Source organism: Danio rerio, chromosome 9 (assembly GCF_052040795.2).
Source record: "Danio rerio strain M-AB ecotype USA chromosome 9, GRCz13ab, whole genome shotgun sequence".
Taxonomy (NCBI): domain Eukaryota; kingdom Metazoa; phylum Chordata; class Actinopteri; order Cypriniformes; family Danionidae; genus Danio; species Danio rerio.
This window is the reverse complement of record NC_141029.1, coordinates 15,575,547-15,600,880: the sequence shown is the minus strand read 5'-3', so window position 1 is coordinate 15,600,880 and position 25,334 is coordinate 15,575,547. Positions and strand designations below refer to the sequence as shown.

Genomic DNA, 25,334 nt, shown 5'->3' with positions numbered 1-25,334 from the left:
CGAGTTTTAAATCGGATGTGTGGAAGCATTTTGGTTTCTTTCTAAAAAGATACGAAAAAGGAGAAAAGGTGACAGACAATGAAAAAAACAGTATGCAGGCACTGCCAGACTGTGGTAAAATATAAGTCAGGGAATACAACTAAAACAGTCATGGGGACTGCAGAACACAGCACACTTGTTAGATTGATGCAGACATTGACTTGTACTGCAAAGAGACCTCTATCTCACTCATGGCTTGTCCTCTCAAGTGGTGGAAAGACAAGGCACAACGTTACCCACTGCTGTCTACCTTGGCTAAATCATATCTCTCTGTCCCAGAAACCTCAGTCCCAAATGAGAGGTTTTTTTTTTCCTGTTGCAGGGGACATGCCCAGAGATCCCAGCTTTTACCAGATTATAGTTATATGATAATTCTCTTTAAAAAAACCCATCTCTATGAGTGAGTGATAAAATGTTGAATGTGATGAGTTTTTAACAATACTAAATTGAAACTTTATTTTTTATATATGGTTTAATAGTTTTTTGTTATTAAAATTGAAAAATTGAAGTTCCTGCAAAACTTACAGATAGATGGCTAATTTGTATGTCATTGATATGTTCAGTGCTAAGATAAACACTTTTGGCACTTTTTTCGAGTCTTTTCATTAGTTTTGTTTTTCCTGTAAATTATTCAATAAATACTGCACCGTGCCATTCATATTGAGGTATTATCGTACCGTGAAATTCTGATACCGTTACATCCCTACTGTATATAAATACCATCAATCCATCCACCAATTATTTATTTATTTATTTATTTATTTATTACTTTTTTTTATTTATTCATTTATTCATTTATATATTTATTTTATTAATTTATTCATTTTTATTTTACATTTTTTAATTTATATATTTAAATTTTTTATTTACTTTTATTTATTTATTTATTTTACTTTTTAATTTTTTAGTAAATTTAGTTTTATTTGTTTGTTTATTTATTTTTATTTATTTATTTATTTATTTATTTATTTATTCTTATTTATTTATTATTTTTTTTCATTAATACATACATTAATTATTATTATTATATTTATTTATTTATTTTTATTATTATAATTTTTTTCTTTTCAAAATATTATATATTTGTAGGATGAAGTATAGATTTGGCCAGCATATTGCTCATTGGCAGATCAATATTTAGTGGCTATATTATTTGAAAAAAAAAATACATTGGGAGTATAGTGGCAAAGTTATGTTTGTTTGGAGTTTATGTAAATAAAGTTTTGTAATAAAAACAGGATTTAATATATGTATTTTTTTTTACAGAATTAACCTTCCCTTTATACATTTTTTATAAAAAGTTTGTTAATAAATTTGTAAAATATTTAAATATTGTTCTTAAAATTAGTATTAAGCATGATGTGTTTGACTTTTCTAATTTGGCCAGCAGTAGACTGTCTATCAAAGGTCACAAAGTCTTGCAGTTTCTGAGTACTGTATCTTCATCAACCTACTGTATGTGGAGCGGCTCAGTTGATGAGCAGATGTTTCAGGCTTAAGCGTCTCACTGTCTGACATGCAGAAAGTCACTCTTTGTTTCTGACTGAATCTGAGTCATCAGAGTGTCACGAGGGACTGAAACTGCACTCAAGTCTTAACCCTAGAACCATTAGATATCATTGTATGCCTAAAACCGCCAGTGGGGAAAAGTTACATGCACATGACTATCATTAATATATGGCAAAAAGTACTATTTTAGTATATGTCGAAACAAAGTAATGCCTAAATCCAAAGAAATGATTAGTAATCGAGTATGTTGCTTAGCCAATCTAGGATGTATCACTCATTTAAAATATTAAACCACCGTCACTCATGACTTTTAGTGCCTATCATACCAGTTTGACTTCCATAAATTGCATTCTGTTTTGCATCGTGAATAAAACATATTCAGTGTATAAAATTACACTGATTCGGGTACATTTTTAGTAGTAGTATTATACAAGTAGAAACACACATTATGTGAAGTTCTTTCTAAAAATATAATGTTTGCATAAATATTTAGGAACACTTTGTCCTGAAAATATTACTTTAAAGACTTTCACTATACATGTTTTTTCTATGCTCCCATAATCATAGATTCAGCTGATTTTCATCCCTTTTGTGTTTACTAAGTTATATTAACACTTGCCTAAAACATTTATTTTCTTTATTATTTGAAATTTTAGTAATGAAAAACAATATATATTATATGTCTGTTCCTACATTCTTGTCAAATCTATTACAACTCTGTCTGTTGGTTATAAAAAGAACTGATAGAAAATTACGTGATTTGATTTATAACAGCACAGTTGTTTTAGACTCCGTACACATACAAAAACAGACAGCATGTAACATGTACCATCAACAATTTAAACAGCCGTTCAAGGTAGTTTGCCTTTTAAAATGCTGATGGGCACTGGTGTAAATGACTTCTTGTTATGGTTGCTTTTACTCAAAGGGACTCTGTTTTGTGGCTCTGATAGCAGTACTTCATAAATTGGAAATAAAACATAATTTGGATCATTTGCTATGATAAAATATGATAAAGTAATAAAAATAATAATAGATTTATGACACTAATGAGAGTGACTGAGGTAAGTTTTATGAATGGAACCCTTCCCTCAAAATTTATTTTTTTCCATGTAGCCTAAATGTCTGTTTAAACCCTACCAAAAAGCATAATTTTAGGCTATACTATAGTCAGTATTATTATTTTACATTTATTTGTAAATATAGTGCATTTTAAAATGTGTTTCACTTCTTGTCCTTGCTTTATCCATCAAAATAATAATCATTTTACATTTTAATCAATTATGGCCTTTTGATTTATTTATTTTTTTAAATGTAGACTGAGAATGTTAATGAAAGTCTATGAGGGGGTGCATTTTGCTGGAGGAGTGCGTTTCTAGGCACAACAGTAGCGTCTCTGCAACAAGGTGATGTCATGTCACTCGCATTGCTGTTTCTGTGTGAAGTCAAAAAAGTGGTCAAACTCAGTGACACTGCATAACTATAGATGTGTTAAAAATAATCAGAATATATATGTAATTAAGTTTTTGTTGGCCTCCTAGCCATCAGAAAGGAGGAGACGGAGAACTGCCGAACTTTTAAATAATTTAATTATAAAAAATCAAGAAAAAAACAGACAGCAACTCCTCACAGAGACTGCTGTCAGACTGAAACCAGAAGCAAAACATAAAACATCCAGACCTGGTCCTCTCTCGACTAGCACTCTCATCTTTCCTCCTTTTAGCTTCCAGGGCTCCTCCGTGAGACTTGAGGCAGGTGAAGCATCCAGGTGTCTCTGATTATCTCACTCATGCCACCCACCTTGTACGCCCCCATGGCCTCTTTGCCACAATACATATTCGAGTCCTGATCAGGAAGTTACTTCCGATTTAGATCTAGTCAATAACTATGTGATCAGGCCCGATTTCCCTTCAGGTGATCTGATCGGAACATCAATAGTTTCAGTGCAGCTTTACAAAAGTGCACATTATTGCATTACAATCAAATTAAGTTAAAGTTACTATAAAAGTTATATACATTATAAACAGATATATCAACCTGCAATTTTACAGCATAAAGGTGTGTCAATGTGTACATGTTTAATGAAGTGTATTAAGTGAAGGTGTTGTCCTCGGAGTGCCATGTGGTGGTTTGTAGTGAGCATCTTGAGCTAAATTACAAAGTGGTGAAAAAAAAAAAAAAGTCAACTGTGTTATTGTCAACTTTGTTAGTGGTTTCAAAAGTTCAACAATAAGTTAAACACAATTATTGTTAAATGTCACATTTAAGCATTTTGCATTTAACATTTACAATAGAATTAGTTTACTATCAGATTACTATACAGTAATTTAGACATTTATTGTATATAATTTCAGTTTATTGAATTGACAATGCTTGAAATTAACCAGCAATCATGCCCTGTTTTTATGTTTGGTTTTGTCAAAACAGTTGTAATAAGAGGGACTCAGAAAAAGGAAAATTCAGTGACTGGGAGACAAGGATAATTCATTGAAATCTGTTACGTAATTAATTTATAATTTTTTTTTTCACTTGTTCAAGCTACTTCTATCATATGAGCTGAAACAACACAATTCTTGAGATCTCAATGGGACAACTTTTTTCTTTTTTCATTTTTAATCCACATAAATTTGTTAAAAGTGTTAAGTTAACTTAATCGAGTTGTGTTGGGACAACATGAATGAATTGTGTGGAACTCTGCATTTTTTACCGTGTACATTTGAAATACAGCCAAAGGTAAATTTGAGCCTGTGGCGGTTCTAGTGTTAATAAAGACAGATTTCTCCCTGTAGGATCGAGCTTTTCTTTTTCCGTTATCTCCCACAGGCCGTCACCTCCATCTGTTTCCTTTAGACATGCCGTGCCCCCTCACTCTGCATGTCAAAGGTCACCCCATCTTAAGACTGCCATAATATTCTCCAAATGCAAGGCGAGCAATAGCATAAACAGGGCTGTTATAGCTGATGCAGAGTGGATTCATGCGGAGTGAAGGTCTGTGGCACATGTAACAGAGGGGTGAAGAGATCCTTCCTGAGCATTAGCAGGTCACACTGTCACTTCTTACAAAAACACAAGATTAATTCACTCCAGAACCTTTTTTTATTTTTTTCCTTCAAATTCCACGCCGCTAATCTGATCTCAGGCATTAGTGGAGAGTTTGTCCACGTTCTTGTTTTTTGTTATGGATCGTTTTGTTTAGTCTAAAGGTGATAATAGCATGTGTTATTAGTTTATATTAGAGCTTGTGAGACTACTCGTTTTTGCGAAGATAGGAGAATAATTGTGGATTTGTAAGATAATGAAAATGCAGTTTTGGCTAAATGTGAAATCTTGGAGTTCAAGGGAGTTTCAGCAATTAACACATTGTAAATACATATGTAAGTTTTTTTATGTGTTTCCTTTTTATCAAAAATACATTATATACTGTGTGTTAATTATAATAATAATTAGTAATAATTTTGTCCTTAAAATTGTTGATAAAAAATTAAAAACTAATAAAACAAAACCGAATTAAAACAAATAAGACTTTCTCCAGAAGAAAAAAAAACTATTATCAGACATACTATGAAAATTTCCTTGCTCTGTTAAACATCATTTGGGAAATATTTAAAAAAGAAAAACAAATCAGAGGGGGCTAATAATTCTGACTTCATCTATGTATGTATGTATGTGCATGTATGAATGTATGTATGTTTTATACACACACACACACACACACACACATATATATATATATATATATATATATATATATATATATATATATATATATATATATATATATATATATATATATATATATATATAATTTACATTAAACACACACAGTATATAATGAATTCTTTATAAAAAGGGAACACGTGAAAAATTATTTCAACCCTTGGTGATTTTTGCTGTGTCAATAAATAATAATTGCCCATGTGACTTTTTTGTTCAGTTAAATTCCAGCTTTAGGAAACTATAATAATAATAATAATAATAATAATAATAATAATAATAATAATAATAATAATAATAATAATAACATTATTATTATTATTAATATTATTATTATTATTATTATCATCATTATCATCATCATCATCATCATCATCATCATTATTATTATTATTATTATTATTATTATTATTATTATTATTATTTGTTTGGTGCACAATGTACTTTTTTCATTTTATGAAGATTGCAAGGTTGCAATTGATTCATTTCTTGAAATCAACAGTAAATACAGTTATATTTAATTTAAATAAATTTACAGTAATTGTCACAGGCTCGCACAGATGCAGGAGTTATCAAAAACCACGTGTTTATTAACAAAAACACTCACAACTGGAACATGGCATACAGGATTTACAAGAGATTGACAATACAATACCGGACAATAAGCAAACTGAAAACAGTGATATAAATACACAAGGCACGATTAAACAGATTACAAAAAGGGGTGACACAACAGGTAAAACTCATGATCATTAGCGCACAGCGGGAAACAGAACAAAGGGGTCACATGACGAACAAACACACATGGAACACGGCACAAAGTCACATGATATAAACACAAGGACACCAAACTGTTACAGTAATACAATTGTAAATATTTTTCTTTCAAGTAATTGCTTTTCATTTAAAGTATATATTCATTCATTCATTCTTTTGTTCGTTCATTCATTCATTCATTCATTCATTCATTCATTCATATATTAAAGCATGTTGCAGCTCCTCTTTTGAATTTGCCAGTAGGAAAGCTTGACCAATTGCTGGAATGCATGTAAAGATGAGTTCAACATAAGGCCACAAATAGCATTTGCAGTTGATCAGAGTGATGTCTAGTTTTAGTGATGTCTAGAATGATAAATATGCTGATTTGTATTTAATATTTTTTTTTTTTTTGTGCCCCTGCTGCGCGCTGGCTGTCAGCAGCACTAGACGAAAATACTTACTCTTTTATATCCAAGAACCTAACCTATATCCCTCCAGTCAGTTATCACCTCTCTGAAAAAAACCATTTCAGTCCAGTGTGTTTGCCCAAATGTCCATCTGAATTTCTGTACGCTATCTTCCAGAGTTGGTCCAAGCCTCTACTGCACTGCAGTCGACTGTAATATATGAATGTGTTGTTCAGTGTGAATGAACTTGCGCGCAGCGCCCGAGGGTGGAGACTGACGGATTAATGCTTTTCTGCCGATTCTGCTTCTGCTTTATGAGTTTCTCCCGCCTGATAGTCTTTATCACTGCCATCCACAGCACTGCTGGCTTGTGTTTCTTCAAGTACTCCATGAATGTGAGTTGTGTATAATGCTCAAGAGAGCAAAAGAAACAAAAGAAGCAAAGTAAAGCAAAATATTAAGCCAAGGGTTTTCTATTAGTGAAATGATAGATAGATAGATAGATAGATAGATAGATAGATAGATAGATAGATAGATAGATAGATAGATAGATAGATAGATAGATAGATAGATAGATAGATAGATAGATAGACAGATAGATAGATAGAGTTAAATGAACTAGTATAATAAAAGTAAACAAAAGTTAATGTAACACACTAACATTAAGGACAATTCATTTTTCAGTATCATTGAAGTCAAGTCTGCTCATTACTAAAAGCAACATTCATAAAGACATCCAAGACCTTTAACCAAAATATTAAGTAAATACTGCTATTGAGTAATAATAGTACACTGTTAATAATAATAGTACACGTTAATAGTACAATGTAAAAAGCAATTAGTTACTTTGCACTGTAATAAATGTGTTACCTCAAGTAAAATTAATTTTGTATAACTTTAAAATTGTGTTGTTGTTACACTCGGGTTGAAGGCAACATAGATTAGGGTCCGCATGCAGTTAATTAAACAGAATAGTCAAGCAGGCAACAGTAAAACAGATACAAACTGAAGCATATGGGCAATCCGAATTTCTAAAGTACTGTAAAATACTTTTCTTATTTTGGTGAAAACTTTTTTTTTTTCATTGCAAGGTTGACTTTGCATGGAATATATATATATATATATATATATATATATATATATATATATATATATATATATATATATATATATATATATATATATATATATATATATATATATATATATATATATATATATATATATATAAATATAATATTATTATTATTATTTTTTTTTTAACAATAAACTGTTTACTTGCACTCGCAAGTTAATATTAAGTTATTTTGTATGATAGCTAAAAATAATTTCATTAAACTAAAAACAGAAGTTTAAAACTTATTTTGGCCTCCTTCTCTCTCAGTCACATGGCTCATTATTCATCTCATTATGCAGGCCTATTCATGCCTCCTCACAAACAGTCATAGAGCTTTGTAGTGTCTTAGAAAATTTAATTCAATATATTGTTTTAGTGAGCAAACAAGTTGATTTTCACATCATTTTGAAGAAAAAACTCAAAGCTAGAGAATCCAGTTCTCAAATGAGTTTAAGTTTTTAGTTTTTCTTGTACGTTGTATGCAGTCTTGTACATAAATGTTGTTAACTTGTTATTGTAGTCCATTTTTTTTTAAGTGGTTCGTACAGCCAGAAGGTTGGACTGTTGAATGAAAATAGTTTTGTGGCATGTGTTTTTTTCAACACAATTAAACATTTGAATGAACCACTTCCAAGAGTGGCAGTTCCATACTTTTGCCAGAGGTTGTATGTTTATAAGCATCTGAAAAAAAGCAAAATGTTAGGGCACATCAAACGTTTTACGGTTAGGATAGTGTGTAAAACTGTTGTAGAACTGTTGAAATAAATTAATTTAAATGAACATAATTTTAAGGCATTGGGTTTATTCACTTTTTTAAGTACAGTCAACTAATCTTTTAAAAGCAACAGCTACATTCAAATTTGTAAAGTCAATTTATTGTTTTTTACTAAGAAGATTATTTTTAAAGTTTTATTTTGCTTATACAAAAAACAACAAATGCGATAGCTAGACATATATGAGATATACACTAATGGTCAAAAGTTTGGGATCAGTTTTTTTTTTTAAATTAATTATTAATTTTATTTAACAATTTAAATAAATCATTCCGTTCATCAAGGCGACATTTAATAAATGTAAAAAATTAATTGTTAAATACTTACTTATATAAATTAAAAAATAATTATTTATAACTTATTGTATATAGTTACACATTAAATTATTAATCCAGTCATTATTGCTTTTATTGCTATTACTATTAATATTCATGATAATAATCATAACAATAATAATAATTATTATTATTAGAGGGATTTCTGAAGGATCATGTGACTCTGAAGACTGGAGTGATGAAGCTAAAATTAATCTTTAAAATCACTGGAATAAATTATCAAATTAAATTATAAACTACTTTGAACAGTTATTTTTTAGTGCAAAACATTTTACAGATTTTTGAATGCATTTTTGATTAAATAAATGCAACATTGGTGAGCAGTAGAAGCTTATTTTAAAACTTTTAAAAATCGTACTGACCCCAAACTTTTGGCTGGTTGTGTATATGTTTGTTTTTACACACTGTTGAATGCCAGCCTATAAAAACACAATGCATTTGAAACACAAAAACACCATACAGTATTTGCACTTTAAATATTCATCCTAGTCCCATCCTGCATGCCAAAATCAAGATCAGGTGAATCTCTTAGTATTTGTTTAAGTTTGATTTGCAGGTATCTTTAAATCTTCTAAACATTCATAAGTGACTCTGGAATATAAATGCATACTCTTTTCCTCATTTTAGCAGTTTAAAGACTCCACGCTATAATGATATGCACTGTTTAATGAGTACTTTTTCTAATTATTATGTAATTACCTTGCAATTACTTTGTAATTATTGGTATTTGTCATGTGCTGTTGTTTTATTATGTTACAGTGGCGCAGTCTGTCATGGTCAGTTGCTGGCTAGTGCTGTGCTCTGTTTTTGCTGCTAATTTATGATTTGCTCTATTTTTCTCAGGCCTCTGGGTCTTCACATTCGAGGGGTGGAGGAGAACAGTCGCTCCAAACGGGAAGGCATCTTTCAGGACGATGAGTGTATCGTTAAAATTAATGATACTGAATTAATGGACAAGTCTTTTTCACAGTGAGTCTTAGAGCTAAAGGCTTTCTGCTCTGCTTTCTCTGTCACCACTTCCCGATATCCTTTCCTTCCTGTCGTGTTACTTAGTTTTAAGCTCTATCCTTTCATTTCATGGTTGTAAAAACAAGCAAGTGTCCATTGTTGTGCTCTGTTTATGGCTATCAACCCTGGACGGGTGTCAGAAAAGCAAAGAAAAAAAAAAAACAAAAACGCTGGACCCGTGGTGTCAAAGCCCATTCAGCAGTCACGGTCATTTGCTGAGCTCTGTTTGTTGTGTGTAGCAGACCTCCTCATCTTACAGAGCATTACTGCACACTGTCATGCAGATTAGAGATGTGCTACCTGACCTACAGATGGCAGGATATAAAAAAGTGATATGGGGTTTGGGCTATTTTTAACATATAATTTTAGATTTGGGCCTGTTTCAGTGAGGACAGCATTGACTGGCAGTTCTATCATTAGTTTTAGTATCATTCCTTTATTACCAGAAACGAATAAGCCTTCCTGTGAAACTTTAATTATTTTTCAAATATTTCCCAAGTGATGCTTAACAGAGCAAGGAAATGTTCACAGCATTACAGTATTTCCTGTAATATATATAAATATTTAAATAATTTTTTGTCTGCAGAACTGGAATGCCTGAAGATGAGTAAACAAACAAACAAACAAAAATTAATTAACAAACATTATTGTTTGGTATATTGCTGTTGTTGTTAATAATGATGACATTATTGTTATTATTGGTGTTACAATTTTTTTGTCGTTGTTAGGGTTAGAAATACTGCAACGTTTATTTTTTCGAGGTCTGAGATTAACTCAACTTAAAGTAACAAATAGGCAGAAGCTTCTTTGGGTAAACTTGCAAAGTTTTGCTTACAAAATTAATCTTTTTACCTTAATGAAGAAAATGTCGATTTAGGTTGAGTAAACGTGTTAAATGTAGTTGTACAGACATTTTTACAGATTTTTGCCAAACCAACAAAACAAAAACTAGCAATTTTACCTTTTTTGAAGGATGTTTTCAGGGATTTTTTTCAACCCAGTTAAGCCTTAAATTGCACTTTAGGCTGAATGCTAAATAACTAATTAGTAAAATGGCAAATGATGACGAAGAAAAAAGGAATTGGTTATTAAAAAATAGTTAGTAGGTTTAAAAATGTGTTGAAAAAATATCTCCAGTATTTGGAACTATGTGAAAAATAAATCTACATTTTTTAAGGAGGGCTAGTAATGAAATTAAGCTGTGTTTACTTAAGTAATTTGGTTCTCTTATTTTTATTTAGTGATTTATTTATTGTTTGTTGGTTCATATTGTTCGTTTGTTTGTGTGTTCAAGTTGTTTTAGCTTTTTAAAGACCAAACCTGAAGATACAAAACAAGAAAAAAACACAGTTTATAGATCCTTTTCACATTTCGGGGTTTCTCTGTAGAGGAAGTTATTGTAGGGCCCTATCATACACCCAGCGCAATGTGGCGCAAGACGTGACACAATTGTTGTTTGCTAGTTTTAGCTCGACGCAAGAGTTGTTTTGACGTTTTGCACCACGCTGTTTAAATAGCAAATGCATTTGCGCTTATATGTGTGCCCATAGGCGTACTGGTATAAAAAAAGGAGGCATGTTAAAGTGCACTGCTGGCGCGTTGATTTTTTTAAGGATCTATAATAGACTGCAAAATAGACCAGATCAAAACAGGTCTAAAGTCCAGCGCAGATCGCATTAGTTGTGTGCCTCGCTTAAACATTGCTTAGTACACACAGGATGTACAGCAATAGGCAAATATCTTTACAAATGAAAAAGAAATAAAGGATTAAATATTACAAAAATTATTAGTTTCTAGCCTACATAAATATAAAAACCATACTTTCATGACTTCATCTCGATGGGGCTTTTAAAAATTTTTTCATGACAGTTTGCTTTTGTATAATGTCATTATTTGTAGTATTATTTATTATATGCATATTTATATTTGTTTTATTAAAAAAACAAGCTTAGATTTGCCCACCTTTCAGGTTTTAGACCATATGGGGCACAGCATGTGTATTTGGAGATTACTCAGTTTTTTGACCACACTTCATTATTATTGTTCATTTATTCGTTAGTTGGTAATTAGAACTGAGTTTATAGATAGTTTTAAAACAAATTTTTGCGCTTAATAAACAAAATAAATTATGTTTAGGCTAATGAATATCTGTGCATACAACATGTTTTCCTATCCACGAGAGTTTTTCCACTAACAAAGTTCGTCATGTAAATAGCAAATGCACCATGACGCAACTGAAACTTAAAGGGAATGAGAGATGATACTCTCATTGGTTTATTCTCAAAACACACCTATAACTAGGCCTACACGGAATCTGCGCGCGCAGAATTCCGCAGATTTCCGCAGATTTTTAGCCCATTATTAATTCTGTTTATTTACTTGAGTAAATGTGTAAATCTGAATTTATCGAGTTTTTATTCAGTAATTTATTACTTTTTATTTAATATATTAGGGTTTTAGTTATGATACTCCGCTGGTAACTTTCAAAATAATTCCGCAGAAATCTGCAGATTTTTACCAAAATTCTTTGCAGAAATAGCAAAAAACGTCAACAGATTTCGTCTGGCCCTGCCTATAACTCATTAAGAGAATAAACTCAACCCTGTTAGACCATGCCCCACAGCGCAAGCAGATTTTTCCATCCATTAAATAGCAAAAGTCTATTCGGATACGCCCTTAATGCTTTTGCACCCTACGCTTTGCACTTTGTGGAAAACTTACACTCTACTTTAATTCTCTCAAATAATAAAATGAAAACTCCACAATGATGTTATAAAAACTTTCAAAAAAATGAAAAAAAAAAATGAGTGAGACTAAAAATGGCAGACAGAGGAAAGAATAATATCAAATTTACTGTCCTGTCCCATAGATACTGCACTAGAAACGCCTCGCATTAGCAGTAATTTATTTTTTGTAATTTAAAGCAAAGATGAAATTATACATACATAAATACATATAAATGTATATACATTTTAAAAACAAATATTATAAAACAAAAACAAATATTAAAAACTTTCAAGGTTTTAAGATGCTGATGACTGTTAAACACATTACAACAGGCTTGTGAAAAGGGTCCATAACATATATGTTGTAACCGAGCTTTCTGAAAATCCAAAACAATGCTCTGTGCTTGGCTATATGCACTTGTTTTAATGCTATGGCATCAATTATCAGTGAATCATTAATACATTTGAAAGCTTTAGAAGGACTTAAAAAATGTTAAAACTAGTCAAAATAGCACAATAAATTTCTGTTTCACGCAACAATCTTAAAATAGACAGCATTCTTAAACCTGAACTGTTATTTACAACAACAAATTGGTTGAGCATTTAGCCTTTTTTATATTTGCATACATTACATTGCATACATAGATACATTTGGTCCATGTTATGTTCACATGTCAAACTGCAATGAATCGATTTGGATAAAATGTAGATATATGTAGATTTAAATATATAACTGTTAAATATTCTTCTTTAGGTAGTTGCCATCAGGCATTTACTGCAATTTCAGATTTTATACACACACTAATGTTGGATTTATGAATGAATCTGTTTGGAAAGGTCTCACTAAAGGAAGAAAACCTCTTAAATTTAACATAAAATGGCTCCTCGTAAATTTAGTTGATCAGTTTTCGTCTTGCACTAGTTTGGTCTAAAGTCTTTACCATACCTGTTGAAACATTACCCAGTTGTTCTGTGGTCATCATGTACATTACACATATATTACATATACACATTTGTGCTAAGTAGAATTACTTCTATCCAGTAGAAGGTCACATTAATCTTATTAGACTCGAGATGGATGGACGGCTTTTAAATTAAATCAGTCAAGCAAAAATGAAGGAGGTGGATTGCTTTGTCATTTGTAATGCGTAGGACTCATTAGTCATAACCCCAATTATGCTGTCAGAATAAATGTCAGAGCGAGTTTTATCTAAGCCAAGACTATTCAAAGTATTACAATTTCCACCTTTTTTTTTTTTTAGTTTCCAGGTTCATTTGTTTCATCAAACAACCTGCAAATAATTATAAAAAATTGATTGTCTCCTAATTGCTTTTTCTATTTCTTGCGTCCCTTATCTCTCCTTCGCTCTGTCTTTTTCCAGAGCTCAGGAAATATTCCGGCAAGCCATGCGTTCATCCATCGTTCGTTTAGAAGTGGTTCCGGTCTTTAATAAAGAACGTTTTGAGAAGAGTGTGATCAGCCACCTGTTTAACCCAGAAACCCCTGACGCATCAGCACGGACCAAAGAGCCTCCGCCGCTGAAAGTGAAGCCCATGGTGAGGCCTGTAGAGTCTTCCTCAGGATGGCAAGCCGAATTTCAGGAGTCCAGCAGTAGTCTTGAGAGTCGCTCTTTGGGCTCTCCTTTACCCATCAACCTCTCTCCCACACCCAGAGGCAAGAGTGCTGAGAGCTCTCTCCTGAAAAACAGCCTGGGACCATCACCTCAACAGAACCACAACAAGAAGGGTGGAAAGAGACTCAGAATCGACCTTAAGAAAGGTAAACAGTTGGGAAACATTTACTGAAAAAAAATGAGAAAATGGAAATATGTGGAATCTCTGCCTACATGTTTGAGAAACATAAAATTTGTAGCTCAAGGGACATTTCGTTGCATGTTTCAAATGACAAAGCCACTAGAGCAGGGGTGTCAAACTCAATTCCTGGAGGGCCGAAGCCCTGCACAGTTTAGTTCCAACCCTGCTCCAACACACTTACCTGTATGTTTCAAAGAAGCCTGAAGGACTCAATTAGTTTGATCAGGTGTGTTTAATTAGGGTTGGAACTAAACTGTACAGAGCTGCGGCCCTTTTGGAACTGAGTTTGACACCTGTGCACAAGAGGGTGCTAAACATTTTTGCAAATCTGAACTACGTTCCATAAAGGGCAGTTTTCAGAGACCCATCTTTTTTGTTGTGAATCCTCAAAAAGTCAGGGTTTGTCTAGATCAGTGTTTCTCAACCACATTTCTGGAGGACCGCCAACACTGCATGTTTTTGATGTCTCTATTGTCTGTTGCACCCATCACAGGTCTTTTAGGGTGTACTCACACTAGAATATCTGAACCGTGCCCAGGCGCATTTCCTGGTTTGTTTGACAAGTGTGAGTGCTCCGAATCGGGCCCAGGCGCAGTTTAGTTGGCTGGCCCTGGCCAGGTTAGAAGTGTGCCAGAGCATGGTTCAGTTGGTGCAAAGCATGCTTAAGCAACGAAACTGCACGCAACATCACTTTTAAGAAACTGTTTTATATGGATATATTAATGATTCTAAATTTCATCGGAGTAGAACGAAGAAGGGACAAACGCGCTTCGGCACGATTCAAGGCACGATTCTGAATCAGGTGTGTTTGGTTAAGGAGACATGGAAAATGTGCAGAGCTGGTGGTCCTCCATGAACATGGTTGAGAAACACTGGTCTAGATTATCTAAATAACTACTGACCAAAACATTTCCATAAACCAAACCAAAAGAGCAAATGTAAGAGAAAAATGCACTGCAACCATGCAGTTTTACCTTAATTTTGTTTTATCTCTTTTGTGGAACCTTGCTTCATTGAACTCGAGTGCTCAGCATCACACATGCATAACCTTACTATGAGTACAATGAGCAAACTGACCATGTCAGAAAAAAGATGTTTATATGTTTATAGATAAGTTCAGCAAACATATTTGGATAGAAATCTTTAATTTTTTTGTGTTATTTATTTGATGTTGCCCAAAGACCTGTATGACAATAATGCTTTCATAATTGCTAATATGTCCCTGTAAGGCCCAATCCCAATTCTATCCCTTAGCTATTCTAGAAAGCCCTTAAGATTTTCCAGGACCACACTCGAAACCAAGGGGTACGTAAATTTACCACAATACACCAGCTACAACGGCAACATGGATGCACACGCAAGTCAGGAGATGCACAAATGAGTGTTTTTTTTTTTTTTGTCATTATTACAAACAAACAAACATATGCTTTATACATATACATTCATAACATCATTCATGTTTTACCGTCATGCTTCAAAATAATGATACTCCCCTCCTCCTAAATTTCGCTATCTAGAATCAATAATAATAACTGTTGTAATAGTAGTCCCACAACATACTTTCACATGTTACTTGATGAAACTTGAATACCCTGTCAGAAAAGTCTAATGGCTGGGAATAACCTTTTTACAGTTTCTGCTATAATGTTAATGTTGTTTTTGTGTGTTTACATAGATGAATATGGCCACATTGTAAATGCACAGTACAGTTATGAGCTTATTGCCATATTATATCATTACGATAACATAATATCGTTGCCGTCAGTGATTTCCTGAAGATAAATATCAAAAAATTATCAATCGGAATAATTACAGCAGTCAGCATCGTCGATCTCATATAAGGTAAGAGCTTGCGACGACATGATGACGTGTGCAGGTGTTTTAGTGCTGTCCCATTTCTTAGAGGTAAATTTTGAAGCCTTTCCCCTTCACACTTCAAGGGCCAAGGGGTAAAATAGATTAAGAATTAGGCCTAAAATTCATTAAAGTGAAAGAAATGTAGTTGTTGGTATGTAGTCGAATGTACAGTATGATGAGATTTATTAACTTTTTATGGTTTCATAAAATTGAAGGCTAGAACACGTCCAATAAGCCTGTGTTGTTCACAACATGATGGTTTGTTTGAATGTATTCCAAATCTGTTAGAATTTTCATTTTCAATGCAAAATTTGTATTTTATTTTCCTGATCAATTTAAGAGCTCCATTAAATGTAACAAACTGTAATACGTCTTATTAATCTCATTCAGTTTGACGTTAGCAAGAAATATGGAAAGAAATGAGGTCTCTTTCATGTTCATTTTGTTTTGCTTATCCTTAGTCCCCATTTTAAAAAATCCCAACATAAACAGTGCATCAAAACTTTCATTACCAAAAAAAAAAAGAAAAAAGCAAGGCTATTCCTGCTAGATCTTTTAAACGAAAGCAAATCGATCCTCTCCCTTACTCCAACATTGCTCAACTTTGTAGTCGATGGTTTTGGCAGTCTAACCAAATGAATGAAGCCATAATTTCAGCCTGCAAAGTCTATTAAGTTCTTATTGATTCTGCCATTAATGATGATATAAATTCATCGCTGGAACAGAAAAGTGCTGACCGTGAAGCGATTGTGCTAAATGACGAGCATAAAATTCCAACTGCACGCTCCAGCTGTGCTCATTTTTTATTTCATTTTTTTCTCACAGAGACTGACTTCCATTTTTATTGTTCTGTGTAGTCTGATGCAGAGCGTGTAAAAGAAAAACCACTGTCCGCTCTTTAGTTTCTTCACCCCAGCGCTCTGTCCATCATTTTGTCCGTGAGCTCAGGGACAGGACTGGAAATATCCGCCCCAAAGACGAGCCTTGTGTCAAACTGAGGGCTATAGCCTGCTCTCTAATCTACCTATCAGTCACGCTGACAGCATCAAGACCACAGTAAGAAGCAATATGCACAGGTCAAGGCGGCAGCGCAGTTTAAATGGACCACCACCTGTGCTAGACAGCGGTCTCCTCTTTTAATATCTTGCTTTTATCTGGCTTGAAAGGAAAAATGGGAATGCTTATTCTTTAAGATCTCTTTTTTATGTCAATCTCTTTAAAAATCTTCTAATGGCTATTAATGATGATTCTATTGTGGGTCAGCTTTTTCAGCTCAAAATTGAAGTCAGATTTTTTGGCATTATCCTTTTCTTCTTGATTACAGACCATCTTAGAATTATGTCATGCTCTCTGATGCCTCATTCACACTAGCAGTGACTTTTTAGCTGTCTGTCTCTCTGGGTGTAGATCTGCTGCAAATGTATAGGTTTATACAGGACAAATACAACCGACCGACCTCTGAGTAAGCTGAGAGAGGATCGCGTAAGATCTACTGGTGCTCCTGTTGGCTGTTGCTTCATTTGCATGAAGTTAAAGGACTCTCAACTTTGTTGTGTCGCTCGACATACCCACCTGGTCGCCATCGGTCGATGTTGCTCGTGTGGTCAGAGGTTGCCGGAAGTCGCTCACTCTCCATTGAAATTAATGGTCGCTTGTCGCTTTGCTGCTGCTAGTCTTTCATAGTGTGAATGAGACTTTTTGAAATATACTTTCACTTTCTGAGGCCAGGTGTCTCTATTCTCCGTCTGGCACCAGGATTTCATCAGGTCTCCATCAGCCCTAATGTTTCTGACAGACCCAAAACAGACCCAGCCATGTGTACAGTGTACTTTTCTGTTGGATCAATGAGTCTTTATAGGCCCTTTGAAGTGCTCTGAAATGTTAACATGCATTTTAATTCAGTGTTTGACATAATCTTAACTGAAAACAAAGAGAGGGCATTACATAGTGGTTCCTCCTCTTTAAAGGGGTGGTCCACAACAATATCATATTTTAAACTTTAGTTGATGTGTAATGTAGCTGTGTGAACATAAACAGCATCTCTAAATGTTAAATGCTCAAAGTTCAATGCAAAGGGAAACCTTGGTTTTTAGATTAGCAAAGAGTTAGCAAAAGAACGCATTTTGGGACTACAAAAAAATACTTAGTAAGATTACAAACGCACTTTTATCGCACGCACACACACTGCGCAGCTAAGGGGCATGGCCAGAGGCACTGTAATGTTACAGCAGAGAGAACATCCAAAATGTCCAGATTGTCCAAACGCTGCCATATTCCACAGAGCATTTTCTGTTTCTGTATTTGGGCTTCCAAATAACATGACACAAAGACAGAAGTGCTCACAGTTCGATAATAATTATGTTCCAGAGAATTATAAAATACATAGAAAGCATGACAAAACACAGCTTCCAGAATATCTCCCAATTCAGTGCTGGATTCGGTTAAAATCTCTTCAAAGAAGGAGCAGCTCTAACAAGCAGAAGGTTGTGAGTTTTTATTTGCTAAAATTGATCATGACATGTACAGTGTGTAGCGTTTACGTTATGTTGTAGCAAAGAAGTAAACACCTGGAAATACTGTTTAGCACCGCTAACAATTTAGCTACAAATTCATATTTATCAGTCAAACCGCTGTGAACACACACACACACACACACACACACACACACACACACACACACACACACACACACACACACACTATCAGCAAAAAAAAGCAATCAAAGCTCACACGGGTCACATCCCACATCTTGTGCTTTAATCATCTGTCAACAATGTATATATTACAGAAAATAACTTAATCCGAGCATCAGAAAAAAAGAAAAATTAACATCGGTCTTGCGAACATGTGCTTGTTGTGTTACACACATCTACAGACAGTACACACACACACACACACACACAATAGCGATCTCTCTTAAAGGAGCCACACCCTATTTTCACTCGTCACAGACACTTGTCATTTTGATTTGATTTTAGAGAGTGGGCATGAGGTTGACTGACTGTGTACACATGATAAAAGAGCGTGCTTGTACAGGCGTGATGTGGAACCGATCCGCGAATCATTGCACATTATGATAGATGATGACTAATCAGAGCCTCTTGAAGGCAGGATTTTCAGAGGAACTAGGAAATATATCAGTCGTTTTTATGTTAGCTGAGTAGCTGTATATAATCAAAGTGAGATTTATAAAAAAAATAACCTGATTTCCTTTAAGTGAAACATGAGCATGCATTGCTTTGCATCTTATAAGCACAACCAAGCCTTAAAATTACATTCTGGACCACCCCTTAAAAAAATTAAATAAAATAAAAACATCTAATCGCATTTTGTTTTATCACTGCTCTGCCAGTAAGAACAGCAAATGAAGCGTCTTGAAGGGGGCAGGGCTTGTTAGATACTAGTGAGCATTTGATTGGTCAAGATTTAACGAGAAACTGAAGTATGAGGTGATAAAAAAAAAACAACAACAACAAAAATAAACGTTTTTGTTTTGTCCATATTGGCGGAAGTGACAAACTGCAAGCTTTACATGTTTATATCTTCTAAATGTGAATCATCATTGTTTTGTATCGCACTCGCTTTTAGATGTCTGTGAAGACTAACATACTGATAATAACATCTAAAAAAAACACAATTTCACTGGACTTTTAATGTTTGAGGTGTTTAACATAGTTTTTAGCAGCATTTTGTTTTGGAAACCAAAGACTCTTGACATACTCATAAAAATATAGACAGAAAAGTTGCTAAAAAAGTATGTTGATATTTTAGCTTTTGGGCATCACCATGGTGCAGTGGGTAGCATGATCGCCTCACAGGTGCCTTTTACAGGTGTTTTACTACAATTGTATTTATATATAAAAATCTTGCAAATTTTTCAATGGATTTATGTATTGAGTCTGGGAAATAGAACACTATTCATAGATTGTTGCTGACAATTTGGGTAATTTAATGTGTAACTCTTTAATCCTGATCTCTCTCAATCTTCACACAGGTCCTGAAGGTCTGGGCTTCACTGTTGTCACAAGAGATTCTTCTGTCCATGGCCCAGGCCCCATCCTCGTCAAAAACATTCTACCCCGAGGAGCTGCTGTCAAAGATGGTCGCCTTCAGTCAGGTGACCGCATCCTAGAAGTGAGTATCTGTGTTGTAATAAGGTTGATGATGGCTTCAGATGGGAAAATCTGTTGTTTTACATTAGTGTGTACCGTATGTGTTCAGGAAATTTATTAAAACCAATGTTTTTGTTTAGGTGAATGGTGTGGACATCGGCGGCCGCTCTCAGGAGGAATTGGTGGCCATGTTACGCAGTACTAAGCAGGGGGACAGCGTGTGTCTGGTTGTGGCCAGACAGGAAGACATGTTCCTTCCTCGTGAGCTGGTAAGAGTCTTCTCTCCTTCTCCATCCAGTGCATCTAAAGCTGCGCTGCACTCTTCACTCCTGTGGTAGTCCACATATGCCTTATTCTATCTGCTGCTAATAAACTTTTCTTAAAGTTTTTTCTACGTTTGGTCTGTTCTTCTTTTCCAGTTCTGGAAATGCCTAAAATATAGAAATATACAAAATAAACAGCATATTCATGAACACTGAATGAGACTTGGTTGGCTTGAGATAAAATATACAGTGGAGTTTGCATGTTCGCCCTGCGTTCGCGTAGGTTTCCTCCGGGTGCTCTGGTTTCCCCCACAAGTCGAAAGACATGCGTTACAGGTGAATTTGGTAAGCTAAAAATTGTTCGTAGTGTATGAGTGTGAATGAAAATGTTTGGGTGTTTCCCAGTGATGGGTTGCAGCTGGAAGGGCATGCGCTGCGTAAAACCTATGCTGGATAAGTTGGTGGTTCATTCCATTGTGGTGACTCCTGATTATTAAAGCGACCAAGCCAAAAAGAAAATGAATGAATGAATGAAAACACAAATACTAAATGTTTCTTTTATCTAGTCTTTTCTCATAACTTATCTAAGTTTGGTGACTTTTTCTAAAATGTTTTTTTTTTTTTTTTTTGCAATGTTCAATCAACAATCTTTATCTTCTTTATGTTTTCATGAAGGCTGCACACATTTAGGGTACTACAGTAGGGTTGTCCTTCAAGTCAATTTTGACCCGCCAGCTTTAGCATGTTTTTTTTTTACACAACAAAAACTACTGGAACACTCATGCACACTCCATGCCAAACAAACACACACAATAAGATTCTGCTGCTTTAACTTTTATGAATAATCTCCTGCTAAAAAACTTTGACACTTCTGCGGGTACTTTCATGGATTAGAAAGTATGCTTTACACTTTAAAAAAGTATTTTCTCTGTTTAAACAGTGTGAATAAATACTCCTTACTGAAAAGGGCAAAACAACCAATTCACAAGAGTTTGGGATTATGATGATGTTGTCTCTTTGTGCAAAATTTAATTTGAGGCTTAAAATTTAATTTAGCTTCCATATTTTAGAGCAGCGGTTCCCAACAGCTTTGTGGGGGGTCGCATCATATTTAAAAAAAATAAAAAATCTTAGCAATGGACAATTAGGAAAATGATCATGTTTCCTTAGCTCATTTTATCTCCTAGCTCAGTGGTTCTCAACCATCGGTCTGTGGATCAATTGGTACCGGGCCACACAAGAAATCTTTAATTATTTCCGTTTTATTTATTATCCGAGTCTGAACAATCTTTTTTTTTTTTATTTTTTTTGAAAAATCTTTTATTTTGAAAAATTACTGTATTCTCTGGGCCTCGAGCGCACCGCAATTCTTATGACAAGAATTGACCAGTCAGCTTTAGGTTGTATGGAATTTTGGTAAGACTAATTTACTCAGACAAACACAGAACACACAAACAAGCAGTCCTTTATACTTTTCTCAATATATAAAACTTGTATCAGAGATACATGACAGCTATGTTTTGTAAGTTTGTCATCTTCTGAGAAAACAGTTGTTGGTCGTATAGCAACCTACAAAACCCCCCAACCCCCCGTTGTAAAATTGTCATGCTTTGACTGGTTTGTGGTGATAAAAAGGTTGAGAATCATTGCCCTAGCTGACCAAAAATGGAAAAACTTGTAATACATCCTCCACAAAAAAGACAGACTCTCACTCATTCATCACACAGCATTCCTCACACTAATTAATAGAGCATAACAAATAACATGCAAGTAGTAAATTGTAATAGCCTATATTATTTTTTTCCCTTATAAACCTGTGTGAATACTGATATTTTCGTTATTGAATTTTTCATAGGGTCATTTTAAAGGTCAAAGGCTTACATTTTTCAGTTACAAATGGCCTACTGATGTTTTGCTTTTATATTTTACATTAGGCTATTATTCATTTATACATTCATTCATTATATCATTTATTCATCATCATTATCCAGCACGTTTTACGGAGCGGTTGCCCTTCCAGCTGCAACCCATCTCTAGGAAACATTAGGCTAATATTGGTGCATAAACAAATCTAGATGTAGTAAAAAAACACTGTTTGTTTGAAAGCAAAAAATTTTTGTCATCATTACTGCAAACTTATATGAGCGATTATATCATTAAATTGGGAGGGGGGCCTTACAATATTTTTCTGGGAAAAAGGGGCTCTCGGGCAAAAAAAGGTCAGAATTATTAGCCCCTCTTTGAATTTTTTTTCTTTTTTAAATATTTCCCAAATGATGATCAACAGAGCAAGGAAATTTTCACAGTATGTCTGATAATATATTTTATTTTGGGAAAAAAGTCTAATTTGTTTTATTTCGGCTAGAATAAAAGCAGTTTTACATTTTTTGATCACCGTTTTAAGGGCAAAATTATTAGCCCTTTTAGGCTAATTTCTTTTTTTCAATGGTCTACAGAACAAACCATTGCACAATTACCCTAACCTGCCTAGTTAACCTAATTAACCTAGTTAAGCCTTTAAATGTCACTTTAAGCTGTATAGAAGTGTCTTGAAAAATAATAATAAAAATATTATTTACTGTCATTACAGCAAAGATAATAAAAATCAGTTATTAGAGATGAGTTATTAAAACTATAATGTTTAGAAATGTGTTGAAAAAACTTCTCTCCATTAAACAGTGATTAGAAAAAAATAAAATAAACAGGGGGGCTAATAATTCAGGGGGCTAATAATTCTGACTTCCAACTGTAGATCTCAAACTGGATTCCTGGTGGGCAGCAGCTCTGCATCACTTTGCTCCAACCCTAATCAAACACAGCTGATCCATCTAATGAAGATGTTCAAGACTGCTAGAGACTACTAAGCAGGTGTGAGTTGGAGGTGGTTGGACCTTAACTATGCAGAGCAGCGGCCCACCAGGAATTGAGTTTGAGACCATTACTTTAGAGGTTTAGTAAAGACAGGCATTGTAGACCGAAGGGCGAACAATGTATAGATTATTAGAGAACATCAGGAGTTGTACTGTACATTGCATGAGTATATTTGTTGGAAAAGCCATAAATTAATAAGTCGAAAATATAGATTTTTCTTTTATGCCTAAAAGCATTGTATTATGAAAAGATCATGCCACACCAATACATTTAGTACATTTATTACTGTTAATATATCAAAAGTTATTTTTTATATATGATAAGCATTAGAACTTAATTCTGGACAACTTTAAAGGCAGTTTTCTGTATATGTATTTTTTTTTTTTAACTCTCAGATTTTTAAATACTTGAATCTCTGCCAAATATTGTGCTATCTTAACACACCAAACATCAGTGGGATGCTTATTTATTCAGTTGAAGGTCACATATGGAGTTATATATACAGCAGAAAAAAGTAAAGTTTCAATATGCGTCTTATGTACAGTATTTCAGCTTAAATGATTATTTCAATACTTAATTTACATAAAAATATAATAATGGTTCATCAAATGTACAAAACCCAGAATGTCACACATTTGAACATCCATGTGTATAATAATTAATCACAAAAAATAAATAAAATACTTAATAAAAACAATATTTAGAACATTTTTGATGTAGTTAGAGATGGAATCATAATTTTTTTATTTTTGTTAATAACTAACAGTTTAAAGAACGTTTATGTGTATTTAACTGGATCATGAAATTAGTGTACTTTACATAAAATAAGAAAATTTCATTTTACCATTTTTGATGTTTACATGTTCATTTTAATTAATTTTGTTGTCTGAGTATTAGAATATATTGAATCCTTTAATCATATAAAGCAAGTGTCTCTTCAGGACACTTTAAACACTTGATTCAAATTGAGAATTATTTTAAATTATTTTTTTAAAGCCTTAACATTTTGTTTGCATGTACTTGGATGGTCAATATGTGCATCAAAATTGTAGTTTCCATCAGTTTTTATACGTTGCTTTCCCTCTCTTGTAAGCCTTGTAACATGAGCTAGTTCATTCAATACTGTTCACTCATGAAATTGTTTCCAACTATTGACAAATACTTAATTCAAATGCTTTTGGTAAGTAGTAGAAAAGCCATAACTCGAAAAGTGCTTTCAGGTTGATCCTTTCAACAATGCCTCCATGAATACAAATTGTAAATGAAATACACTGTAAGAAGAGACTGATGCCAAATCTAAGACTTATGCAATAAGTAATGACTGAGTATGTCATTGTAAACAATATGTGATAATTCAGATGCATTTTGACTTGATTTTCTAACCCCTATAATGACTGCCTTGTCCCTTCTCCTTTTTCATTCATTCATTCATTCATTCATTCATTCATTCATTCATTCATTCATTCATTCATTCATTCATTCATTCATTCATTCATTCATTCATTCATACATTCATTCATTCATTCATTCATTCATTCATTCATTCATTTTTATATATGCTTATTCCCTTTATTAATCAGGGGTCACCATAGCAGAAAGAACCACCAACTTGTTTTATTTGTAATTGTTTTTCATCTTATCCTGTTTATTTCTGCTAAATGTAATTTTTAAAAAGTGAAAATAAATAATAAATAATACATACATACATATAGGGTTGTAACGGTATGAATTTTTCACGGTATGATAATCGTCTAAAACAAACCACGGTTTGACGGTTTCGCGGTATACGGTATGTTACAAATGTTACAAAATAATAGAACAGTGAAGCAAATTTTACTTTTTCCAAATAATATATTTTTAGTTACTATAAACAACACCACTTACAATGAACAAATAAAAATAAGAAAATAATAAATAATGTGTCAAAGTCCAAATAAAGTCCAAATAAACATGGTGCAAATCCTCAGTAAAAAATAGATATAAATATTTACTATACTATAAATAGTTACATAACGAAACTAGATTCAAT

General features: G+C 33.4%; 1 protein-coding gene across 5 annotated transcripts in view; it reads left to right on the top strand.

Annotated features, from left to right (window-relative positions):
- The window catches only part of pard3bb (par-3 family cell polarity regulator beta b), a 702,275-nt gene that overhangs the window by 275,449 nt on the left and 401,492 nt on the right, over positions 1 to 25,334 (top strand). For all 5 annotated transcript variants that reach the window (XR_015499247.1, XR_015499248.1, XM_087267580.1 and 2 more), the window contains 4 exons: positions 9,497 to 9,622; positions 13,770 to 14,167; positions 20,054 to 20,193; positions 20,312 to 20,440. Coding sequence is in view for 3 of the 5 variants with exons in the window: in XM_087267580.1 (XP_087123706.1) it covers positions 9,497 to 9,622; positions 13,770 to 14,167; positions 20,054 to 20,193; positions 20,312 to 20,440 (793 nt within the window). In the remaining 2 variants the exon portion in view is untranslated. The remainder of the gene's footprint in view (positions 1 to 9,496; positions 9,623 to 13,769; positions 14,168 to 20,053; positions 20,194 to 20,311; positions 20,441 to 25,334) is intronic.